General features: G+C 44.2%; 1 protein-coding gene across 1 annotated transcript in view; it reads right to left on the bottom strand.

The window, feature by feature from the left end:
- GANAB (glucosidase II alpha subunit) overlaps positions 1-26079 on the bottom strand; it is a gene marked incomplete in the record, with an annotated part of 1503123 nt that overhangs the window by 1452840 nt on the left and 24204 nt on the right. Inside the window, 1 exon segment of the mRNA XM_044075375.1 lies at positions 19612-19791. Within this exon segment, the coding sequence (XP_043931310.1) occupies positions 19612-19791 (180 nt within the window).

The following is a 26079-nucleotide window of genomic DNA, read 5'->3' as shown; positions in this document are numbered from 1 at the left end:
CCTCCCCGGACCTGACTGGAGAGTGTCAGCTCCTAGAGTCCCCAGTCGGCGCCAAAAACAATCGAGCAGATGGAGCAAACGACACCGGAGCAAGTGTCTGCTCCAAGGGATCCACAATCAGGTCATCCTCCTCCGGTACTGAAGGTCCGGTATAGCTCGGAGGAGGAGGAGCAGACAATTCAAGAGTAGTGGTCTTCGGCTCCGACTGTTGGGTCTGAGCAGACAGCAATTTAGCTAGGCCTAGTGCCTTTAAAAGATTCCGAACTAGCCAGTCCATATCCAGATTGGAAAGGCTGACAGAAGACCTGGAAGAGTGAACAGATGGGGCCGACTGGAGCAGTATCGATGGAGGTTTTTCGGTAACCAGCTCCAGAGCAGTGTCCCGGTTCCGAAAAGAACAGACTGTCTGCTCTGAAGGCAGTGGAGCCGAAGTCACCACACTTTGACCTTTCTCCTTTTTTTTGCCCTGGATTCAGAGGAAGATTTGCTGGCCCCATCCTGGTCAGACAATGCCTCTGAAAAAGGGTGTTTGATAATACCCCTATCAATTAACTTCCTCTTCCTTTCTGCAAGCACTCTGGTGGAAAAGGAGTGACAGATACTGCATGACTCTTGCAGGTGCACCTCACCCAAACAGTAAACACACTGCGCATGGGCATCTGTGACTGACATTTTCTGTCCGCAGTCTGGGCATTTTTTAAACCCAGACTTTAGATGTTTTTCCTTCTCTTCAGACATTTCACAAAATCCAAAATAAAAGGAACACACTGTTTAACTATGAGCTATTTAAGAAGAATCTAACTAACTCGCACAATACACACAGCCCAAAAAGGTAACTAATAACTATATCAAGGATAAAATAGGATTAAGCAATCCATCTACAAGAATTCCAAAAGGGAACACTAACTAATAACTATAAGAAGAGGTCCTAAGACCAAAGGGCCGAAGGCAAAGAAAGATTTTACTGAGGAAAGGGGTGGAACACAGAAAGCAACTATTTACCAACTAGTAATATAGTGTTATATAGTAATGAAAGATATATAAAAATTGAAATATAAAACATGCTGATAGTGGAAAACTCCCAATAATAGTCTTGAGCAACACTGGAAACCAAGAGATCCATGCCGCGGCAAACTAGATCGGTGGTAATTCCAGCAGTGCATTGTGGGATAAGGGGTTGGGTCTCGAGCTACTGGAGTACTTCGTGCTTGCCAGTTGGCCGTGTCGGAGCAGAGGATCGGCTCCGAACCCATCAGTGAAGAATGAATGGCGAGACTGAACAACTTCACATTTTAGCTTTTACATGATCTGGAAAGTTTTGTTCCTTAAGCCAAGCATGCCTTCTAAGTACAGACCCAGTGACAGCAGCCCTGCAAGATGCTTCTGAAGCATCAAAACCACACTGCAAAGTAGGTTTACCAACTTGTTCTGCAGAATGCATTAAATCCTGTAATTCTTTGTGTTCAGTACAGTCAGGAATCAACATAATTTTCTGTTTAAGTAGCCCCATAACATGCTGCTGATACTTTAACATATAAAACTGGCAATTTAAAGCCCTAACGGCCAAAGCAGAAGTGTACACCTTCTTACCCCATCTGTCCAAGGCTCTAGAATATCTATCAGGAGGAGTAGGATTTTTGGCAGCAGTAGCCTTAATGCCTTTTTGTCCTTGGGAAATGGTCTCTGGATCCGCAGAAGGATTCTTGAAGAGGAACTTGTGACAGTCAGGTACTCTAATACCAGTCAGGTTTTCTGGGAGCTGGAGGTAAAGTGTCTGGGGAAAAGCTAGATTTCAAGAAAGAATCATCTACAATGTCCAAAACAAGAGGGATAGCTAAAGGCCTGTGCTGAGGTAGGAGTAGGAATTCCCTAAGCTTCTTTTGGAGTCAGTAATCCTGGCTTTCCCAGCGGAAATACTCCAAGAGTGTGCAAGGTTTCACCGAAAGAAAAATCCTCTGGAGGGGAAGCAGAGGGAATGGAATCCTCTGCATCAGAATCCTCATAAGTGGATATGGGCAAATCCTGGTAATCAGAAGGAGCAGAAAAATCAGATTCCTGATCAGAAAAAACAGAAAGAAACTTGGTTCTAGGTGTCTTATGGGGGAAGGCTGGCTTCCCCTAATCAAGGTAATGAGGTCTTCAGCCATTCTAAGCATTTGTTTTTAGGCATATGGGCCTGCGGTTTGAACGTCTGTTTGCTAGGTGTGGTGCGATTATTTGACCTGGATGAAAATGATGGCGTCGGTTTAATTTGAATGTCTGTAGGCCTGAATACACGCTCAGAAGCCAGTGCCTGCACAACAGCTCCGGACCCATCCAAGGTAGAGACATCTGCTGCTTCCATAGTCGAAGCATCTTGCGGCATACAGGACTCCTAATGGGTCTCGGTAGAGGCCTGTGAATCAGAAGTAGAGGGTATCAGGGGCTGCGAAAGCACCTCAATGAGTACCGGCGGACTGGCGACTAGCTTAACGAAAGCGTCATCGGCAGTTTTGGACCTATACGGTCTGTCTTTATCCTTGCATTTTTTCAGAAGATCAGTAGTCGGATGGTTTGACAAAGCCATTTCGGAGTACACAGAACGAGTATGAAAATTAGCTGCAAAAATAGCCCGACGACGAATAGTTCGGGCGTTGAATAAGGCACAAAACAGACGAGGGACGTCATGGTCTGGGCCTAAACAAGGGATGCAGTAAGAATGAAAATCTCTATGAGGTAATTTGCTTTCCACAGGCAAGACAATTGTTAACTTTTACTGACATCGGTTGGAGCAAGAAAAAGGATCCCTAATGGGGTACTTTGCTTTTCTGAAGACTTAAATTTCAGGAGTCAACCGACCGGCACATGCGAACTGCTTCTGAAGACTTAAATTTCAGGAGTCAACCGACCGGCACATGCGAACTGCTTCTGCTTCGGGCACCGAACGGCAAGAAAGACTGATGTAATGACGTCAGCTGCATGTTTTATTCCCCTGACGACCTGAAGTCAAGGAAGCGACAGCATCCAATGCAGAAATCCAAAGACACTGGTATTCAGGCTGGCTGAGGGCTACCTGCAGGCAGATAACCCAAATGTGATGACTGCAACAGTGAAACACGAAGAACATCCAAAGATTTATTAATAAACCAGAAGTCCAAATCCATACATTGTGTGACAATATCATACAAAAAATGAAAAAAAACAGACTGGTTTCGGCACTACGGCCTTCAGTGTGTTAAATACAAAAAGTTTAGGAATGGCCAAACCTAATTTCTTGGAATGGAAAAGTACAGTTGTGTACACTTACCATAAATGTAGATGTTAAGAGTGTATTCACTGTTGCAGTCATCACATTAGGGTTATCTGCTTGCAGTAGCCCTCAGTCAGCCTGATTATCAAAGTCTTGGGTCCTGCGTCAGTTGCTGCTTCATCTTCCGTGACGTCAGGTAGTCAGGGGCATAAAGCATGCAGCCAACGCCATTGCATCAGTTTTACTTGCCCCAGATGTCAGGTGCCCCCCTAATGGGAAGCAATTAAATATCATACACACACACATATATATATATATATATATATATATATATATATATATATATATATATATATGTGTGTATATATATATATATATATATATATATATATATATATATATATATATATATATATATATAAATAATATACATACACACACACACACACACACAAGGTTATACCTCCAACAGAAAAGCAAATACACCAAAAAGCTTTTAAGCATAGTAAAAGGAGAATAGAGGTATAGCCAAAAGTCAGGGGGCTGGAGGGAGGGTAACCAGGACTGCAACAGTGAATACACTTGAACATCTACATTTATGCTAAGTGTACACAACTGTACTAGGTTCTTCATGTTTCATTGTTGCAGTCATCATATTTGGGTAGATTCCCAAAGCTAAGGATGGGAGGAGGAATTTAGATAGCATTAGGACCAGCTATAAGGCCCTGCAAGACTGCAGTGGCAAAGCCAGCTCTAGATTTAGAGAAAACTGGCAAATGGTAATGTTTGGTGAAAGTATGTACAGAACCTCCAGGTAGCAGCTTCTAGGATGTCCCTGGTAGGGACACCTCTGAGAAAGGCTGTAAAGGTAGATGCAGCCCTGGTTGAATGTGGTCTAATCCCCTGTGGGATAGGTTTTCCATGGTGCTTACAGCAGAAATGAATGCAATGGCCTATCCATTTAGAAATGGTTTGCTTTGAAATAGCCTTCCCCTCTGCCCCTGCAGCAAATGACACCAGAAGTTGTTCACATTTCCTTTAAGGTTTAGTACTGTCCAAGCAAAATCTAAGTTGTCTGTGCACATCTAAAGAGTGCAGTATCTGTTCCCCTTTGTTCTGTGCATTAGAAAAGGTTGGCAAACGAATGGACTGATTAAGAGCCACACTGGATACTACCTTGGGCATGAAGGAGCGATTGGTCCCGAGGGACACCCTGTCCGCATGAAAGATGATGAAAGGCTCCACTGCCATAAGGGCCTGCAATTCATATACCCTTCTTGCTGAAGTGATTGCTAAAAGGAAGGCTGTTTTCCAAGAAAGGAATTTTAACTCTGCACTTGCAGCTGGCTCAATAGGAGGAAGAGTGAGTTTTTTTCCAATACAAAGTTAAGGCCCCAAGCTGGAGTTGGGGCTCTCCTGGGTGGTCTTACATTTTTGGCCCCTCTAAGGAACTGCTTGAGCAATGGATGAGAGAAGAGGGGTGGTTCTGTGTTGTAATGAGCTGAAATGGAGGAGGCATGAATTTTGATGGAGGAAAAAGAAAGGCCCTTGTGAAGCATCTCAGTTAAAGTATTGAAGAATCTGAGGTAAATTGGGCACTGCTCTGCCCATCCCTTGAGTTTAGTTCCAGGCACAGAATCTTTTCCATTTTTCAGCTTAAGATTTTCTAGTACTAGGCCTCCTTGCCTCCAAAATGACATCCAACACTTGTATACAGAGGAATGGTAAGGGAGAGATTAGGTAATTAGCCAGGCTGCTAGGTTCAGGGTTTGAAGCAGAGGGTGCAGAATCTGGCTCTCCTGCTGTGACAGCAGGGTAGGGGTCTGAGGCAGGTACAATGGGGCCAGCAGTGACACTGCACAAGAGGGGATACCAGTGCTGGTGTGGCCAGTCTGGTGCAATCAGCATTGTCTTGGTACTTTGGAGAGGACAGGCAGGAGGAGGAAAGGCATAAACTTATAGATTTTTCCAGCTGAAGGACAAAGCATCCACTTTCCAAGCTCGTTTGTGGGTAGTCTTGGGCAGAATTTGTCCAATTGGTAGTTCTAGGGAGAGGCAAACAGGTCTATATCTGGGCTCCCCCATTTGTTTAGCAACATGTTGAAAGTCTTTGGTTCCAGTTTCCACTCGTGTGGGTCCATGAGATTTCTGCTTAGTTAGTCTGCCAGTGTATTTAGTTTTCCTGGCAGGAATTGAGCCTGTAGATGTACTTGGTATCTCAAGGCTGTGTTCCACAAAGCCATGGCTAGTCTGCAGAGGGGTAAGAATAGGTACCCCCCTGCTTGTTTATGTACCACATAGCAGTGGTGTTGTCAGTCTTTACCATTAATTTTCCTGGAAAAATGTGGTCCTTGAAAGCTGTCAGAGCATTCTGTACAGCTAACATTTCTTTTTGATTGATATGCAGGTGCATTGGACTTGGGTTCCATTTGCCCTGAATGCACTTCCCTGCCAGGTGAGCTCCCCATGCATAGTCTGATGTGTCGGTTAGGGTTTGGGCAGCAGGGGGTAGAGTGAATGGTAGTTCCTTGTTTTGGTGGCAGGCCTCTGCCCACCAAAGGAACTCTAATTGTAGGCAAGTTATGTTAGGAATCATTGCTTCTAGATCCTGAGAATGGTGACACCATAGGCTTTATAGATACCATTATAGTTTCCTCATATGCAGTCTTGCATATGGAATTAGTAGAATGCAGGAGGCTATGAACCCCACGGCTTGCAGTATTTGCCTTGCAGACAGCAGGGTTTATGTGGCCATTAGTTTGAAGTAAGTTGTCAAATTAATTTGTTTCTCTGGCGTGAGGAAAGCCATCTGGGAAGTTGTGTTCAAGCTTGGTCCCAGGAATATAGTTTGACAGGGTACAAGATGGGATTTATTTTCGTTTATGGTGTACCCCAGACAAGTTAGCACCTTTTGTACAAATGCCAGATGATTCAAAAGTATGTCCTGGCTTTCTGCCTGAATTAGACAATCGTCCAGGTATGGATATATCTGAATATTTCTTTGTCTGCAAAATGCAATGACTGGAGCTAGGCACCTTGTGAATACCCTGGGCGCAGTAGATAAGCCAAAGGTCAGTGCAGAACTGATAGTGCATGTAGCTTGCTTTGAAGCGTAAGTATCTTCTGCAAGATATCCCGATTGGGATATGCAGGTAGGCTTCCTTTAGATCCAGTGTTGCCAACCAGGCATCCTTGCCTAGCATAGGAAGCAAGTGGTGAAGAGTAAGCATCTTGAACTTTGAATTCACCAAAAAGGTGTTTAGGATAGAAAGGTCCAGGATAGGACGCCATGAGTTGTCTTTTCTGGGTACCAGGAAAAGTCTAGAGTAGAAACCTTGTCCCTTTTCCTCTTCTGGTAAGAGTCTGAATAGCCTTTAAGTTTAAGAGAGAGTACTTGCTTTTGAGCCTCTGCCCACTGATTTGGGGGTAGATCTGGCCAACTGTTTGGGGTTGGCAATGTGTGGAAGTGAAATCTGCATCATTGGGAAACTACATTTAAAACCCATTTGTCCTGGGTAATGAGTTCCCAGTGTTTTGCCTGCAGAGTGCTCTTTCCCCCCTAAAGGAGCAGTCAGTTGAGAAGTGCTTGGAAGTATTAAAGTTAAGTCATTGAGACAGCTTACCATGGGCGGGGGGGGGGTCTTACTACTCCCGGATTTGAAGTGGGAGCCCCCCACTGCTTAGTCCTGTGCGTACCCTGGGACTGAAGCCTGGGTGTTCTGCTGGTTCTGGGTTTGGACAGAGAAGGCCTGGAGGAGACAGGAAAGGAGAGGGCCAATGCTACTAAACCTTGGAGGCTGTACTTGTAGGAAATCTTTGACAGTATGCATAGATTTAGTTTTTTCCTCCATCTTTTTAACAACTTCTGCTTTGTTGCCAAACAGGCGGTCCTGATTTAAGGGAGCATCCAGCAATTTAGCTTTAACATGATCTGGCAAAGATTGCTCCTTAAGCCAGGCATGCCTTCCAAGTACAGACCCAGTGACAGCAGCCCTGCAATATGCCTCTAGTGAATCAAAACCACATTGCAAAGTATGTTTTCCAACCTGTTCAGCAGAATGCATTAAATCCTGTAAATCCTTCTTTTCAGCAGAGTCAGGAATCATCATTTTCTGTTTAAGCAATCCAATAATATGCTGCTGATACTTGAAACTGGCAGTTTAAGGCCCTAATGGCCAAGGTTGCAGAAGTGTATACCTTCTTACCCCATCTATCCAGTGCCCTGGAATCTCTATTTAGAGGGGGTAGGACTTTTGGCAGTAGTAGCCTTAATGCCTTTGGGTCCCTGTGAAATGGTCTCAGGATCCGCAGTAGGATTTTTAAAAAGGAACTTGTGAGGGTCAGGAACCCTGTAATATCTATCAGGTTTTCTGGGAGCATGAGGTAAAGTCAGGGGCCAATCTAGATTCCGAAAAGGCATCAACAATGTCTAGTGCAGGAGGGATAGCTAAAGGCCTGTGTTGGGGCAGGAGTAAGAAATCCCTAAACCTCTTTTTAGAATCAGAGTAATCCTGGCTTTCCCAGCAAAAATGTTCCCTAAGAGTATGCAAGGATTCGCCAAGAGAGAGAAATCCTCCGGTGGGGAAGCAGAGGGAATAGAGAGTCCTCTGCATCAGAATCCTCATAGGTAGATAAGGGTAAATCCTGGTCATAAGAGGAAACAGACATTTCAGAATCTTGGTCAGAAGTATCATAAGCAAATTCAGTCCTAGGTCTCAGAGAGGGAAGATTGGCTTCCCCTGATTAAAGTAATAAGGTCTTCGGCCATTCTTACCATATGTTTTTTAGGCATAGAGGCCTGACCATGCAGTCTGGGCATCTGTTTTCTAGGCATGGTTCAAGTTTTAGGCCTTGAAGAAGAAGATGGTGTTGGTTTAATATGCAAGCCAGTAGGCCTGAATTCACCCTCAGAAGCCGGTGCCTGCACAGCAGCTCCGGACCCATCCAAGGTAGAGGCATCCGCACATTCCATAGTTGAAGCATCTCGCGGCATACCTGACTCCGAATGGGTCTCAGTAGAAGCCTGCGAATCTGAAGTAGTGGGTATCAGGGGCTGTGAAAGCACCCTCACTGAGTACCGGCGGACTAATGGACAAGCTTAACGGAAGCGTCGTCGGCAGTTTTGGACCTATGCGGTCTGTCTCTGTCTTTATCCTTACGTTTTTTTGGAAGATTGGTAGTCAGATGGCTTAACAAAGCCATTTCGGAGTACTGAGACAGAGTACAAAAGTAATTGGCTGCAAAAATATCCCAACGAATAGTTCAGGGATTGAACAAGGCACAAAACTGACAGCAAGGGACGTCATGGTTTCAGCCTAAACAGGGGGTGCAATACGAATGAAAATCTGAGGTATTTGCTTTCCACAGGTAAGAAAATTGTTAACTTTTACTGACATCGGTTGGAGCAAGAAAAAGGATCCCCAACAGGGTACTTAACTTTTTTGAAGACTTCAGATCTGAAACTCAAAAATGAAAATTTCAGGAGTCGGCCAACCGGCACTTGCAAATTGCTTCTGCTTTGGGCACGGCAAGAAAGACTGATGTAATGGCGTCGGCTGCATGTTTGATCCCCCCTGACGACCTGACATTATGGAAGAGGAGACAGCACCCGACACAGAAATCCAAAGACTCTGGTATTCAGGCCGGCAGAGGGCTACCTGCAGGCAGATAACCCAAATGTGATGACTGCAACAGTGAAACACGAAGAACCATCAGGAATTGCAAAGATCTAACTCCTCCTTAGAAAGACCCTTGTTTTCAATGCCAATCAATTTCTGCTTCATCTGGTCAAGAATAGTTTTTTGGTGCTTAACCATATGAAGCTGACATTTCAAAGCCCTTGTGATAAGGATAGCAGATGTGTACACTTTTTTCCAAATCTGTCAAGGGACCTTGTTTCTTTGTTAGTAGGCATGGAATTTTTGGAGGCGCTAGCTTTTACCCCCTTAGGGCCTGGAGTCAACTTCACGGTCTGCTACAAGGTTTTTAAACAGGTGTTTATGAGTATCTAGAAGCCTGTAAAATCTGTCAGGTTTTCTAGGAGCAGGGGGCAGACAGTGACTTCAAGGAACAATCTCTTGGAAAACATTTACCACCTCTAAGACAACAGGGCATGGCAAGGGGTTGGTTTGTGCTCGAGGAGACTAAGAAATTCCCTAATCCTTTTCTTAGATTGTGGGTAGTCTTGCGCTTCCCACGTGAAATGTTCCTTCAAGGTATGTAAGGTTGCCCCAAAGGAAATGTCCTGGGGGGGGGGGCTGACAACAGGTTTTCTTTGGAGTCAGAATCTCCATAGGAGGCAATGAAAACACCTTCTTCAAAAGGTGGATGACTCCTGGTCCAAGTCAGAGTCCAAAGAATCAGGAAAATTCTTCTGGTGGGGTGTCTCTTACCTGGTGAGGACTTGGGAGGGGGAAGGCATCTGGATCTAACCAGGGATGTAAATTCTCAGCCAACCTCACAAGCTCTTGTTGCTAAGCCTGGGAGTGGGAGCTGGTAGCCCTAGACTGAGACACGGCAGGAGTAGCTTTTTTTGTTAAGCAGTCTTCTGTTTTATAGGTTCATAGGTTGGTATCACGCTATCGGCCCTAGGGCCTATACAAGCCTAGCCATAACAATTCCCTGGCTATTTCTTCCCACACTGTTTACTCCCTTGGACCCCTGTCTAGCAGGGCAACGTGATCTCTGGGGTTAATTTTGGTTTAAGGCTGACCTCCACCCCAGACGGGTAACAGACTCCCACAAGCGAGAAGCTGTAGAAAGGTCTTGATATGAACCAATGTTAGTATTTGAATGGTCATGGAAGCTGCAGCCTGCAAAGTGGTCCTAGACCCAACTAACAAACTGGGTCCTTTGGCTTGAAAGAAGTTGAGGAACCAGAAGGCCTGACTACAAACGAGCCTCCATAGAGGCCTGTGCCACCACCACGGTAACAGGAGGAGGCTGCAAAAGCACCTCACTTTCTTTGGCAATAACAAGCCTAGGATTACTGGCCGACAGTGGAGAAGCGCCATCTAAAGCCCTAAGCCTGAAGCACTTTTCTCCACTAAGGGAGATCCATTTCAGCTCAACCTGTGGATGCCATTGTACACAGATGACCCAACAACTCAATAGGATGCCTAGCTAGGATCTCAGCCCTATAGTTAATGGTTCTGCTATTAAAGCAAGCACAAAAACAACAGTTGGGGGATGTTGTGTTCCAGCCCCAAGGAAGTCACAGGAGGAGTGAAAGTCCTGGTGTGGACTCAGTTTGCCACATCAAAGGCAATTATTAAATTTACTCTAACGTTAGTCAACAGATACATAAAAGGCTTTCCAAAGGGGTACTTATCTTTCTGGAGTCTTCTTTCTCGAGTCTTCTTTCTCAGGTGCAGACCGACCAATGCACGGTTACTCTGCTTCAGGCACCAACAACAAAAACTGGGTTCATGGCGCCAGCTGACTTCCTTTTTACCCAAACATAGTGACATTGGTTAGGGCATCCACCAGCACCTGGAGGGGAAAAGTCTCTGCTAGTCAGGTCCAGCCAAGGTGGGAAATCCCCCAAGTCAGGGCTGCAACAGTGAAACACAAAGATCATCTCAGGTTATACTTCTAAATTAGGTTCACGGGTGCGTACTAGGTTAATGACCCTGGAGCCTTTACTAGCCTAGCCCAGAGAAGTGCCCTGGCATCGTGCCATCCGTTAGTTCCTGGTGCCACTATCAAGTAGAGCCACTGGAGTGATCCCTGGGGTGAACTTTCCATTTCCCATCCACTCAAGACTTCTCTTGAAGAGGACCAGTGAAGTGCTCTGCTCGACATGTTTGGGAAGTCTATTCCAAAGCATGGACAGTCTCTGGGTTATGAACCTGTTCCTCCACCATGTTCTGTTGATTGTGGTAATGAGGTGGAGGTCTCTGGAGTGTGTGGTGTGGAGGGATTGGGATTTCTTTAGATGTAGCATTTCTAACAGAGCTGGGTCAGACATGGCTTTGTAAGTCAACAGAGATCGCCTCTTAGTATACGATATGAGACGGAGAATATCTGGAGTTTTTTTGAGTCTGTCCATGTAGGACATGTGTTTAAGGCCTAGGATCCTCTTCGTGAGGTACTTTTGTGGCCTTTCCAGCTGTTGCATGTGTCTAGTGAGGTACATGCCAAATGGGGCATTATACACTGATTGGCCTAATGAGGGAAGAGTACAGAGAGATGATCTCTTTCTTCCTGGATGCAAAACCCTTGGTAATGAGGTATGCCACATAGGACCTTCTGACCACAGTGGCAATGTGGTGGTCAAAAAAGAGGTTGGGGTCAACCTGTGTCCCCAGATTTGTTATAACGTCTTCAATGTTCAGTGGACTCCCATCAATGTGGCAATTAGTGGGAATTGAGTTTTCTCCAAAGAGGATGATGACACTTTTGGCATTAAGCTTAAGGCCACGGTTTCAACACCAGTCATTGGTCTCAGTGAGGCCTTTCTGTAGGATGTCTACATCACTTTGGGAGTTAACAATGGCTCCCAGCTTGCAGCTGTCTGCAAACTTGGTCAGCCAGAGTCCCTCTGTGTTTGCCTGGACTTCTGAGAAGTAGATGTCAAACAGGACAGGACCCAGGACCAATCCCTGTGGGACTCCACTCGTGACTGGCTGGCAGTCTGCCTTGGAGTCCGCTATTTTCACACTCTGGGTTCTGTGAACCAATATGCAACCTACCTAGTGATATAGGAGTTGATGCCTACTTTGGTGACTATCAATAATTCCTGAGTGGGGAATGTTATCAAAGGCCTTGGCTGGATCAAGGTAGGCTGTATGAACTGCCTTGCCCTCATCCACAGCTCTGGTTACTGACTAAAGTCAACCAGGTTGAGCAGGCATGAGCTACCTTTCACAAAACCAAACTGCGTGGGATCTAAAGTTTGGAGATTCTCTATATCCTTGTTAATTAGGTCCATGATGATTGCACTCCATAGCCTTATATATCAGACTCGTCAGGATAATAAAGCGATAATTCCCAGGGTCTGTAGTCACTCCCCCTTTATGGAGAGGGATGACTGTCGCAGTGCGCCATTCGGTAGGGACAAAGCCTGAGGTGAGGCTGTGACTGAACAGGACACAAATGTGGTACCAGTTCACTTTGCAGTTCATGCAGAACACATCCAGGGGATATTGTCGGGTCCCATGGAAGCCATATTCTTGGCCTTGGACAATGAAGCTTTAACCTGTGCTGCAGTAATGCTGGGTGCCTGGCATTCCTCCAGTATTGTGATTAGTCCTTTACGGGGGAGACAGGGGTAAAGTTGGGACAGACTCTGTCAGCCAGTATGTTGGCAATATCTGCTGGCTCAGTATAAGCAGTACCATTGTGCAGTAACTCAGAGCAAACCTGGGTATTTGCCATGGGATTCCTGATATAACCATAGAAGGCTTTGTGGTCGTTTTCAGTGTCTGCTTTTGAGGTTTTGATGTGGGATCTCAACTTTTTGTTGAGGCCAATAAGGGAGTTTTTCCAGTCTTGGGACTTCACCTTTTTCTGCAACAGTTTCTTCCTTCTATTGTAGAGTTTATTAATGGTAGGGGACCACCAGACTGGCTTCCTTTTTCTGGAGGAGAGTGTCTTGGTTCTGTTGGGTATGGCTAGTTCCATGCATTTATGTACGTCTTCGCACAGTGCATTGGTGTATGATTTGGCAGTCATGCATCTTTTTTCCATTGACATGGGTGCCGTGAAGTTAGCCACCTCTGACTTTAGGAGCCCAAAGTCAGCTTTGGAGAAGTTTTTCATGGTGGTTACCTTTGCGGAGGGTGTAGGTGAGATGTGGGTTTCCATGGTGATTAGTTTGTGGTCGGATTTAACCAGGGAGGAACTGAATATTGGTGTAGATTAACTGTTGCCCATGTTAGTAATAACCAGGTCAAGGATGTTGCTTCCTTTAGTGGTGGTAAGAATAAGCTGGTCCAAGGCATTGGAATTGAATTCCAGGAAGCACTGGGCCAGTGTATTGGTGCACGAGTAGTTTTCTCAGTTGATGGAGGGGTAGATGAAGTCACTAAGTATGAGACCGTTGGGCTGGACCCTAACAGTTTCCAGGGTGCTTGGGAATGTGGAGCGAGTGTCTTGGGACATGGCTGGGGAACCTATAGCAGGCTACAACCTGAATCGCCGTCTTACCCAATGTTAGTTATACCTGAAGTATCTCAGATGCATTATGCTGTGCTACTAGTCTGGCAGTGTGCATACCCTTTATGAATATGGAGACACCACTGCCTTCGGAGCTTCGGTCCATGTTCTGGGGCCAAAAGGTGTGGAATGAGTTATAGCCTGGTAGCGCAGGGGTGCTTTCTGCTGCTTTAAACCAGGTTCAAGTTGTAAAAAGATTGTCAGTTACACTTTAAATCAATACAAGGGGAATCCGATAACAAAAAGTGCCAAATGCAAAGGCACTACAGTGTTAATGCAAGCATACATTAATAGTGACACCCTTCAAGTAAAAATGTAGCTATTATATTTTGTCAGTTTTAGATATACCATATCAAAGACCAGAAAAAGTACAGTTTTGTACCTACCATAAATGTAGATGTCCAAACTGGATAGCATCTGCAGTCATAACAAGTGGGTTGTCCTGTCGTCAGGCAGCCCTGCAGTCGGCCGGATTCCAAAGTCCGGGTCCGGCTTCGGCTGATGTCGCACTCCACCCGACGTCATCTCTGTTGGTCTTCGGGTATAAAAGCATCAGCCGACGCCATTTTCCTCAGTGTTTCTTGCCCCAGATGCCAGTAGCCCTCTTGCAGGCTAAAATTTGGATAGATGCCAATGTTTCCAAATAGATAAAGGTAAACACAACAATAAGCATATATGTACATATATACAAACAAATACACCATAAAGACTCCCCAACAGCTAGCTATTAGGAGGGTAAACACCCTAGGAGTACCACAGAGGGAAGGAGGGAGGGTAATCCTGACTGCAGATGCTATCCAGTTCGGACATCTACATTTATGGTAGGTACAAAACTGTACTATGTCCTTCATGGATGCATCTGCAGTCATAACAAGTGGGTAGAATACCATAGCCAACTAGGGAGGTGGATAAATGTAGATTATGGTGTGTTTAGGATCCCTTGCAGTACAGCAGTGGCAAACCCTGCTCGGGATCTGGAATATAGAGGCAAATTATAATGCTTGGCAAATGTATGCACGGAGGTCCAAGTAGCCGCCTCAATAATGTCTTTGGTTGCCACTCCTCGTAAGAAGGCTGTGGTAGTGGCTGTTGCCCTTGTAGAATGAGGTCTTATGTTCTGTGGAATTGGTTTTCCATGGAAGGAGTAACAGTATCGTATGCAATTTCCTATCCATTTGGAGATTGTCTGTTTGGAAATAGCTTTTCCTTCCCTTCCTGTTGCATAGGCTACAAAAAGTTGGTCAGTCTTTCTGCTATTTTTGTTCTGTCCAAGTAGTAGCGTAGCTGTCTATGTACATCCAAGGTATGCAGTATTCTTTCCCTCTGTTTTGTGGGTTGGGAAAGAAGGTAGGTAGGTGGATTGCCTGGTTTAAAGATACTCTGGATACCACCTTGGGCATAAATGTAGGATTAGTTCTCATGGACACTCTATCTTGGTGGAAGATTAGGAAGGGTTGCACTGCCATTAAGGCCTGTAGTTCTGAAACCCTCCTTGCTGAAGTAATTGCCAGTAGGAAAGCAGTTTTCCATGACAGGTGTTGTAGGTCTGCTGTTGCTGCTGGTTCAAAGGGTGATAGTGTCAACTTTTCTAGCACAAAGTTTAAATCCCAGGCTGGTAATGGTGGTTTCCTTGGAGGTTTTACATTCTTGATTCCTCTGAGGAACTGCCTGAGCAAAGGGTGCGAAAAACAGGTGGATCAAAGCTGTATTCTGCTGAAATAGCTGATGCATGTATCTTGATGGAGGAGTAGGACAGGCCTGAATGAAGAAGTTCGGCCAGATACTCCAGAATGTTAGGCATATCTATGTTTGACACATCTTTTCCTCTTTCGGTACTCCAAATGACAAACCTTTTCCATTTTCCAGCATAGTTCCTTCTTGTTGAAGATCTGCGTGCTTCAAGAATAATGTCCTTAACTCTTTGGGAAAGTTCTGGATTAGCTGCTGCTATGTGATGTTCCATGCAGTCAGTTGCAGCGTTTTAGGTTTGGATGTATGATGCTGTAGTTGTTCTGAGTTAACATCAAAGGCATCAGGGTATTGGCCACATATTGTTCGAGACATGCTCTTCAGTAGTGGGTACCAGTGTTGTCTTGGCCAGTTTGGGGCTATCAGGATTATCCTTGGACGTTCTTCCTTGATTTTTAGTAGTACCTTGTGTATCAAAGGAAGAGGTGGGAATGCATATGCTGTTAGGCCTTTCCAGTTGAAGGAGAGTGAGTCCACTTTCCATGCTAGTGGGTGGAATGTCCTTGTGCAGAATTTTTGAGCTGGTGATTGAGAGGTGATGCGAATAGGTCTATCTGTGGCATTCCCCATTTCTTTGAGATGGTCTTGAAGATGTCCGGGTGCAGCTTCCATTCGTGGGCATCCGAGTGGTTCTGCTTAATATGTCTGCTAGAGTATTGTCTTTCCCGGTACAAACATTGCCTGTAACTGAATGTTGTAGCTGAGTGCCAGGGTCCACAGCTCCAAGGTCATTCTGCATAGGGGTATGAATGAGTGCCTCCCTGTTTGTTGATGTACCACATGACTGTGGTGTTGTCTGTCCTTATCATCAACTGGCCCTCTTTGAGGAATGGTTTGAACTTTTGGATTGCCAGTTTTACTGCCAGCATTTCTTTTAGATTGATGTGCAGGTGAAGTTGATCCTGTGTCCACAATCCTTGCACGCATTTGTCCAGCATGTGGGCCCCCATCCTAGGTCTGAAGCGTCTGTTGTGATGGTCTGGCTTGGTTGACATCTGCGAAAGGGTAGGCCTGGGTTTGACTGGCATGCCTGAGCCCACCATAGGAACTCCTGTTTTAAGCATGGAATTAGTGGGATTTCTGTTTCTAGACTGTGTCTGTGTTGGGACCATAAATTCTTTAGGTACCACTGTAGTTTCCTCATATGTAGTCTGGCAAATGGGACCAAGATTATGCATGATGCCATGAAGCCCAAGGCCTGCAGAAATTTTCTTGCTGTTAACTTGTTCAGTTTTGTTAGTGCCAAGAAGTAAAGAGGAAGTTCTTTTGTTTTTCTGTAGTCAGGAATGCCATTTGTTGTACTGTGTCCAATTCGCCCAAGAATGTCCTTGTTTGGGATGGTATCAGCCTTGACTTTTGTAAATTGACTGTGTATCCCAGTCCTTGTAGCAAGTAAATGACCCTTTGTAAATCTGTTGTCAGCTTGCTTTTGTTGTCCCCTTGTAGTAGGCAGTCGTCCAGGTATGGGTAAATCTGAATTCCCTGTAGTCTGCAATGGGCGATTACTGATGCCAGGCATTTTGTGAATACTCTGGGCGCAGTAGATAAGCCAAAGGGCAATGCTGAGAATTGATAGTGCTCTGATCCTGCAAGAAATCTGAGGTATCTTCTGCAGATTGGTCGAATGGGGACGTGCAGGTATGCCTCCTTGAGATCTAGAGTTACCAGCCAAGACTCCTTGCCCAGCATGGGAAGAAGTTGCTGTAGGGTCAGCATTTTGAATTTTGGGACAATGATGTATGTATTTAAGGTGGACAGGTCGAGAATTGGTCTCCAACTTTTTCCTTTCTTGGAACTAGGAATAGTCTGGAATAGAACCCCTTTCCTTGTTCTGCTGTTGGCACTCTTTCCACAGCTCTCATGTTTGCTAACTCCATTATCTGGCGTAGAGCCTCTGCTTTTTGATTTGGAGGTAGATTTGGCATTCCTCTTTTGACTGGTAAAGTGTGGAAGTGAAACCGGTAACCTTGATCTATGGTTTGTAAAATCCACTTGTCTTTTGTTATGTAGTGCCAGTTCTTTGAAAATAAGGTTAACTTTCCGCCTAGAGGAGCTGCTATTTGTTCCCTGGTAGGCGGAGTTAGGATTAAGTCACTGTGGTTGTGCTGATGTAGTGGCAGTGGCTGCGTCTGTGCCTCTGTTGTTACCTTGCCACTGTCGTCCTCTGTAGGCACCTCCTCTGGATTGGTTTCTGCCTCTGGAACGTCTATTCCTGCCCCTTTGAAATTTTGTGGAGTCAGGAAAGGACCAATTTTGGCAGGCCAGTTCCTGCTAAACCTTGGGGGTTGAACCTGCAAGAAATCTTTAACAGTTTGAACAGATTTTGCCTTTTCTTCCATTTTCTTCATAACCTGCTGGGCAGGTGTACCAAACAAACTTGTCTTGTCCATAGGAGCATCTAGCAACTTAGCTTTAACATGATCCGGTAAAGCTTGTTCCTTTAGCCATGCATACCTTCTTATCACTGTGCCTGTCATGGCTGATCTAAATGAAGCCTCCAGTGCATCATAGCCACATTTTAAGGAATGGTTGCTAACCTGTTGTATGTTATTTACCATCTCTAATACATATTTCTTATCAAGAGATTCATCAGTGGTTAGTTTTTAGTTAACTGATCAAGCATAAACTCTTGGTATTGTATCATGTGAAACTGACAGTTTAAAGCTCTAGCTGAGAGAGTAGCTGAAGTGTAGACCTTTTACCCCATCTGTCTAATGACCTTGCTTCCCTTTCAGAAGGAATAGGGTTTTAGCTGCGGTCGCTGCTACTGCCTTGGGACCCTGGGATATAGTTTCTGGGTCTGCAAGTGGGGCCTTGTAAAGGTGGTGATGAGTATCTGGCACCCTGTAAAATCTGTCTGGTTTGGCAGGGGCTGGGGTAAAGAATCTGGAGCGGAGCAAACATCATTGAAAGCATCATCCACCACAGAGAGAACAGGAGGTATAGCTAAGGGCCTGTGCTGTGGGAGGTGCAGAAAGGTCCTAAGTCTTTTTCTGGAGTCTGAAAAATCCTGTTGCTGCCATTGGAACTGTTCTCGCATGGCATGCAAGGTTTCCCCAAAGGAGAATTCTTCTGGTGGGGAAGCAGCTGGAATGGATTCTTCAGCATCAGAATCTTCAAAATTGGAGAAGGGAGCCTCTGGCTGGTCAGTAATGTCTGATTCATCAGCAGAATCATCAGAAGACACTGGCTCAGGGGGCTCTGCCCTAGGTCTCTTCTCTGGGGGCTGAGAGGCCCTGTCTGGGTGAGATTGAGATCCTCTAATTAAAGAAATTAAATCTTCTGCCAAAGAAAGCATTTGAGAACTAGAAGAGGGCCTGGATGTGGGGGGTTTAACAGGCACTGATTTAGTAGTCTTGGCTGCTTTAGCCCTGGCGAAGGCCTTAATGGACATGGCTGCTGGAGGCCTAGCAGCACCACGTGCTGGGGTAGAGACATCCAAGGGGATGGTATCTGATAAGTCAACCACCGTAGTGGGTAAAATGTCTGAGGTCGATTCAAGAGTTGTAGCAGGGGCCTCAGTTGTAAGAATAGGTTCAGCTGTACTTTGATCAGTTTTCTCGGTTTCGGCCGAAACCGAGACACTCATGATTTGCTTTACCGTGGTTTCGGCCGAAACCGCGGACCGCGAGTGTCGGTCTTTATCTTTGCGTTTTTTGGAAGTTTGGGTAGTCGGAGGATCCGACGGCATAATGTACGCAAAATCAGTACCGAAAAACTGTTCTGCAAACTCCGACCGACGCCTAAGCGTTCGTCGGTTGAAGGAGGCACAGGCCGAACAGGCTGCTACGTCGTGGGCTGGGCCTAAACAAGGCAGACAGTAAGAGTGGAAATCTTTATGAGGTATTTGTTTCCCACAGGTTAAACAATTGTTAACTTTTTCTGACATCGGCTGAGGCAAGAAAGAGTCCCCAACGGGGTACTTAGCTTTAGAAGTCTTCGAAGTAGTATTCGGTAGAAGTAATCTCTGGATCCGACCGACCGGCACTTGCGAACAGCTTCTGCTTCGGCCACGCGCAAGAAAGACTGAGGAAAATGGCGTCGGCTGATGCTTTTATACCCGAAGACCAACAGAGATGACGTCGGGTGGAGTGCGACATCAGCCGAAGCCGGACCCGGACTTTGGAATCCGGCCGACTGCAGGGCTGCCTGACGACAGGACAACCCACTTGTTATGACTGCAGATGCATCCATGAAGGACATCTACAATTCAGTTAAAACAAATAAATAAATAAACGTATGAGATGCTAGTATGTCCTTGAAAGGCAGATATCCTAACACTATAAGGAAAAGGAAGAGTGCAAAGAACCATATTTGTAACCTGAATAACAGAAGTCTCAGTAAAATTTAATTGTGCACTAAACTATTCATAAACGAATTTCAACAAATTTAAACTGAAGAGTGTCTACTGCGGAAAAAACACAAGATTCTCTCCTTCATTCCCCTACATTAAGCAGTTTTATCCTTGTACTCACGATTCCTTCCTCTTACGCAGGGGCTCAAAGAAAAGAAGCCCTCGAGAATTAACACTGGCAACCAGGTGACTTCCTGCAGTAATGTCCATGCGGAAGGGTTTGGAGGTAATGAGAATTTTGTGTACTCCATCTGCAAATGATAACTCTGCGCTATTCTCATCTCGTCCACTCACTTTCAACCTGAAAAAGAAAAGCAGTAACCACATGAAATTAATATGCAGTGGTGTCAAATCATCAACCTGACTTCATTTACAGTACCCAAGGGACAGCCCCTCAAATGCCTTTTAGGGTACAGTAACATTCATACCACATCAGCACTATGACAGGACCCTCCTTAGGGGTTCTACAAATCATAATTCTTCCACTCCACTATGGGTCCCCCCCCAACTGTAGAACTAGGAGCATATGTATACATTCAATACAACTGCATACAACGTACACATTCGCTGCCAACTACTAAGCAAGCACATTTCCTGAAAATCCTTAAAGACAGATCTGATTTGGCTTCTGTACCATTACAAGAATTTATAACATATAATTGTTCATTTTACAAGGAACAGCAGCCAATGGAGGCTGTCTAAGCAGAGGAATGGTGGGAGGGTATGCAAGACCCAAGAAAGGTTCTCCTATAGATCATCCAATAATGTAAAATGATAGCCTCTGTATCTAACTTGAGAATCTTCCTCAGTGGGTCGACAAATGGGAAGAAATTTGAAGCAGTACAAGCATTTGGTTCATAACCTACAAGAGCATGAATCTGGGGAATGTCCTAAAGAATCCAAAGTCAGATTCTAATTCCTCTTCCTCTGAGGAGGAATCACTTTCCCTATTAGAAGAGGTAGAAAAAGAGGCAGAGGAGGCTTGAGACGCATTACAGTTTGGAAATGTCCCTTTGAAAAATCATACCACTCATTTTGCGGGTCTCTGATAGGTTGCCAAGAGAAATGCTTGGTTCTTCAGCATCTTTTTAGCAGGGACGTCTGCTAGTATAAAACCACACAGTCACTGAGGGCTGATATACTTCAGTAAGAGAGCCAGATGTTTCAATGACAAGAATCTGAGAGACAACCTTACAAGTCCCTCCAAGAGGAGCAGAAGTTCACCTTTCTACCTAAAGGGGACATCTCATCAGTCAGAAGGATGTGCGAGGACTACACATCTTACTGGCCACACAGTGAGCAGCCAAGGAACCCAGATGGTCCAAGGACTCAAAAAGCACAACAGCCACATCTGGGTCTGAAAGGCAACTAATGGTTCAGGCTAAGGTTTGAGCATTTTTGGCACACGAGGGACATCAGAGTGAAAAGACTTGGATGCCATCTTATCTTACACAAGCTCCTTAAGGCACAGATTTTTCTTCTTTCTTCAAGGAAGACAACTGACTTCTTAGGGAAGAAGGACTGGCACAGTAACAGTCTTTGAAAATATGACTAATACCAAGACAAAAACAGTGCGATTGTCCCTGCAAGAAACTTCCACAATCACAATTTGCACTTTCAGATGACATGAAAATGTTTTTGTCAAAAAGAGAAGGCTTACCAACAGTTACATATCAAAAGCAATGGAAAAGTATACCGTTCAGCTGACTGAGATGAGCTGAATTGTGAGTTGAGTCTGAACCTATGGAAAAGAAAATGAGGTAATTCAAGTTTGTATAGCCTTTATGCACCTCTTGGCTCCTTATTTAGCTCATATGTCAGACATACAGCAAGCAATTAATGTGCTCAGACTTTGGTATGCTGGTCAGATGTACAGCGGTCCTTGGCAGGATACCCTATCAACACTGCTGCAACACTGACCAAAAGGAGGACATGAGAGCTTTTGCCAAAAATTAAGGGCTCCCTGGCAGAACAAACTATGCTCAGCACATTCCAGTAGAAAAACAATCTGAAATTTTACAGAATGCTAGCATAACAAAAAGGTTGTGCAAGAAGTAATAAAGTGTCCTGGAAAGGATTCATGAATTGAGCTCAATAGTTTTACAGTGAAACATTTGGGTCAGTATTGATTTTTGGGAGGCTGACCAGCATGTCAGATGGTGGCAGTTGCCAGAGGCCAATTACTGAGAAAATACTAGGAAAAAAGATGGAGACACTGTATTAAGTGTGAAGCTATTTTTAGAAGTATGACATCAGCTTGGGTCATAGGCTACCAATGGGCATGAAACCAATGGCTTCAAACTGGAGGGGGGGGGGTTGCTGTAGCACAGCATAACTGAGCTTGCTAAATTATGAAGTACAAGCGACTCAAAACATTACATTTACATAGTATTTGTAAACAAAACTCAAAATAATGTAAGCATTTTATTTACAAGAAAGTTAAGTAGGAGTGCTGCTTTACTGAGCTGCGTATTTCTTTAACAGCAGACAGAAAATTTGATGCATTACCCCAGCTTAGGTTTACTTAATGAAAAGCAAACATTAAGGGAAGGTTAGAAAAGACCATGCAGAGTGTTTGCCCTGCTTGGATGGGGATTTGATATCTGGAGCCATGGCTCCAGAAAAGACAAGTGAAAAGACCGGAAGATGACACCAGGATGAAGTCAAAAAGAACACGGAAGAGAGCTTTTGAAAGTTCAACAGTGAAAGTTGTTGTAATCCAGTTGTATGGAACTGTAAGCAAGGTTCTTACTGGGGAATTTCTACAAGCAGCAAGACTATTTACTTTGGGATAAATCTTCATTTTACATTTCTGTACAAGACAGCCTAATTTCCAATACTGGAGGTCCTACTGCCTTTAATATTTCAGTGTGCATGCTTATGTCACATGTATGCATTTTGTCATCTGTCACAGGGGTTGTCGAATGGTGCAATTATAACACTAAAAAAGCTGACATCAGCTAATCTTAACAGTGCTGGCTTTTTTTCAGTGGGAGAGAGAACAATGAGGATCGGGAAGTTTGTCCTTTCCTTACAGTATGATCGAATGCATGACCAAATACAGATATTCACAAGATCAACCACAAAAGGTAGACTGCAAACGACACACTACTATGCAAGCACAGAGCAAAAATCAATGCATGCAAAACAAATATTAAATAAAAAGAGTAAAACAGTTTTTTTTGCAGGGTGGCAAGCCCCTCTGCTAATTATATATAGCAACTCCAAGATCACACAATCCCGAAAGAAAGATAATATTCCCCTACCCGGGGTCTATCGACCTTGCACACCTGTCAACCACCTGCATAGTCGACTAAACAGATGTCGACCAAAAGGGGATTCGGCCATATTCAGTTGTTGTTGTTGTGTCTTTCGGCTTTTCCAGTTAGGGGTCGCCACAGTGGAACTCCGGTCTGCTAATGATTGGCAGTTGATTTTTACGTGCTGAGTTGCCAGCCCTAATGCACAACCTTCAACGAAGGTACGCCCATTCACACATGTCTCCATGTAGAAGACACTCTAGCTGAGAGTCGAACCGGTCAGCGTCTTACTGTGAGGCGACAACGCTACCGCAGTGCCACCACCACGGATACATATATACATACACACAATATATACATAAAAAAAACAAATCCAAGCAGAAGTCCAACCAGAGAACAAATTATCTTAAACACTTCCAAACACAAAAGACTTCAGAATCTAAATCATACAGCAAATACCATCTAAAAGCCAGCCATTCATGTAAACATGTCAGCTACTCACAGTGATCAGTACAACTTAGACTTCTCTAAAAGGTTAGATCATGTTACAAAAGAACTGCAATAAACGTGTTTGTATATTGCACACATGGGAATATAGGGAGGAGGTTTCTACTGACTGATACAAATATTTTCACTGGAAAAATGATGAGTATGGTATTGGATACCTGTTCATACAGGAGTGTGCTCCTATAAATAAACTAAATATTGCTTATGTGAAATTTTATATTCCAAATATACAGGAAAAACATTTCTGATCCACCACAAAGGCCAGTAGTGGTAGCTGGTGGGCTAATTATGGAACTAACTGCATTTTTTTGTTGACAAATGAAAATTGCAACATGTGAGCACGTTTGAAAGAATCCCAAGAGCTAGGCAGAAGAGATGTGGGTTATCATCATGACATTTTATCACTACTGATGTCATTGATCCTTTTACTGCAATACCTCACAACATGCTGGTAGGGTTAAATGATTAAAGAAAGAAATTACTGACAGGTTTTAAAGGTTATTTTAAGAAATTACTTTTATTTTGAAGGTAATCAATTTCACCAGCTCTCCGGTGTCACCATGGTTGCCACAACAGCCTCAATATATGCTAATTTTATTTTGTGGCACTGGGAGAACACATTTTCAATTCAACATTTAAGCTAATTTCAATTCACATTTATATATTTGTTTGGGAAGGAGATATTAACTCTGTAGACTTAATTACATCCACAAAACATTTTTATTAAAATTCACATACTATTCAGCATGAAACAATTGATTTTCGGATGTCACAGTCTTCAAAGACAAAATAAAGCACCATTTTGGCTCCACCATTTTTCAAACCCCACTTTTTCTACTGCTTATATCCACCCTTTCAGTCACAAAAAAGCCCCTTTTAATGAACATGTTTCTGATGACAGGCTGTTCAGACTGGAAATGGATATAAACTTGCAGGCATGTTAAACTAGGACTAACCTGAAAAAAATATTGTTGAAATGTACAATGAGATCCAGTTGGAGAGAAGATTCAACCTATTTTGGGTAACAAATTTCAACCCCAACAACTCATCTGGAGTTTACAAATCTAATGCCATGATCATTTTTTTTCATTGATTCTAACATCCTGGTGGTGGTTACAAGAAACTGGCCTTTGGCCACTGGCAGGAAAAAGCAAAAAAAAATTGGGACTGGAATCAGTTTGTGTATAGCATGGAGACCACAATTAAATACAAGGTGTGTGGGAGTTGAGAATGAATGCTACAGCTGAAACAGGATTAAGTGATATTTCTAAGGCTAGCATCTTCAGGTTAGGTGATGATTACTTTTGCTACTTATTTTTACTTCAGCAACATTTGTCTGCAATACAGTTAGGTAAACCAAACAGCAGTATAATCTCAAAGGTTAAAGCAAACAATTCAATAGTTATATAGTTTCAACCGTCTACAGTATTCTCTACCTTCAGAGATTATTCATGTTCTTGAATTTGCTCCCTTTTAGTGAATTTCTTCACCCTGGCTGTGCCTGCAAATGGTCTATTCTGATGTGTCCTATATTTTCACTACAAAAACAAATATCATTTATGCAACATATAAACACATTTTTGCAATTTAGTTTACTTTACATTTTCTCTCTAACAGGATGCAATTGTTTAGAGAAGTCTGCCTTTTTCTGGCACTCAAGATTTGTGTTTTTGTCGTTTTGCCTTCATTCAGATGAGTTTGCAAGATCCCTGCTTGTTTGCTATATTTGATCATATTACAAAAACACCTAGGTAAAGCAAATGTTTTTTTCAGGAAGCATTCTACCCCAAGGATGGCCTCTTCAGGTCCAAGGACCCTGACAGATTATCCCTCGACTCTGCCTGGCTCGCACCTGAAGCTGATGTTAGAGCCAAGCTGTCAAGGGCCAAGGCCTTGAGAGGTGAGGATATATTCAAGAGTCTGATTTGACCCCAACCCCTGGAAATTACTTCACTATGCTGGGACTTGAGGTCCAATAGGGTCATAGTCAAAAGAGGTAGACACAAAGCCTGGACATCTTTGACTGACATTCTGCTCCGACTGGGGGGGGGTACTCAAGGGGGACACCCTGATGCAACACTATCTGACCCAAAGGTTAGATCGGAAAAGCAGATACCATGATGGGAGTGTCAGGCACAGGTCCCAACACCCCTGGTAAGGGGGAGCAGGAAGAATCCCTAATTGAATATGGCTCTCTAGGAAGTTCCTTATTATCCTATCCACATCTGCACTGGCTTCAGTGAGACTCTGAGAACTCCACCAATCTAAAAGATGCTGCTGCATTGGGCAGTTGAACTGCCACGGCAATGTCTCTAACTGGAGGGTCATTTGTCAATGACTTGGATGTGGCAGCGTTTGGGGGGGGGTGATTCCAGAACACCATACATGTCTGGAGATGGGATCCTATCACTATCCAAGTCCAAGGTCAAAGTGGTGGAAGTCCGATCACAGGGATGCAAAATCTTTGGAGAAAGACCACAAACTCACGGTATCCAGAAATCTCTCTTGCGACTACCTGCCACGTTAACTTCAGGCTCTCTTTGTCTTCTTCCAAGTTTCTGTGAAGGCCTGTCTGAATGCTTCTTAGGTTGAGGGAAGCCAGACAAGAGGCAGCCAGTGGCAGGAAGAAGGCCCTTTGAAATAGTTTGGTGCACCGATCCAAAAGGGCCTGGGGCCCAAAGGAAGAGCAAACCTCTTCCTGGTGAACTTCCCCCAAACATTATACATACACACTTAACATGCTAGTGTTGGGACAGTATTTTGTGCCCAAAAGCCAAGCACTTAAAACCAAAGGCCTTGTTGGACACCCTGAACTACCACTA

The sequence above is a fragment of the Protopterus annectens genome, chromosome 6.part1 (assembly GCF_019279795.1).
Source record: "Protopterus annectens isolate FY-2018-M chromosome 6.part1, PAN1.0, whole genome shotgun sequence".
NCBI lineage: Eukaryota > Metazoa > Chordata > Ceratodontiformes > Protopteridae > Protopterus > Protopterus annectens.
Note: the sequence above shows the minus strand (reverse complement) of the source record. Positions and strands in the feature narration are given on the sequence as shown.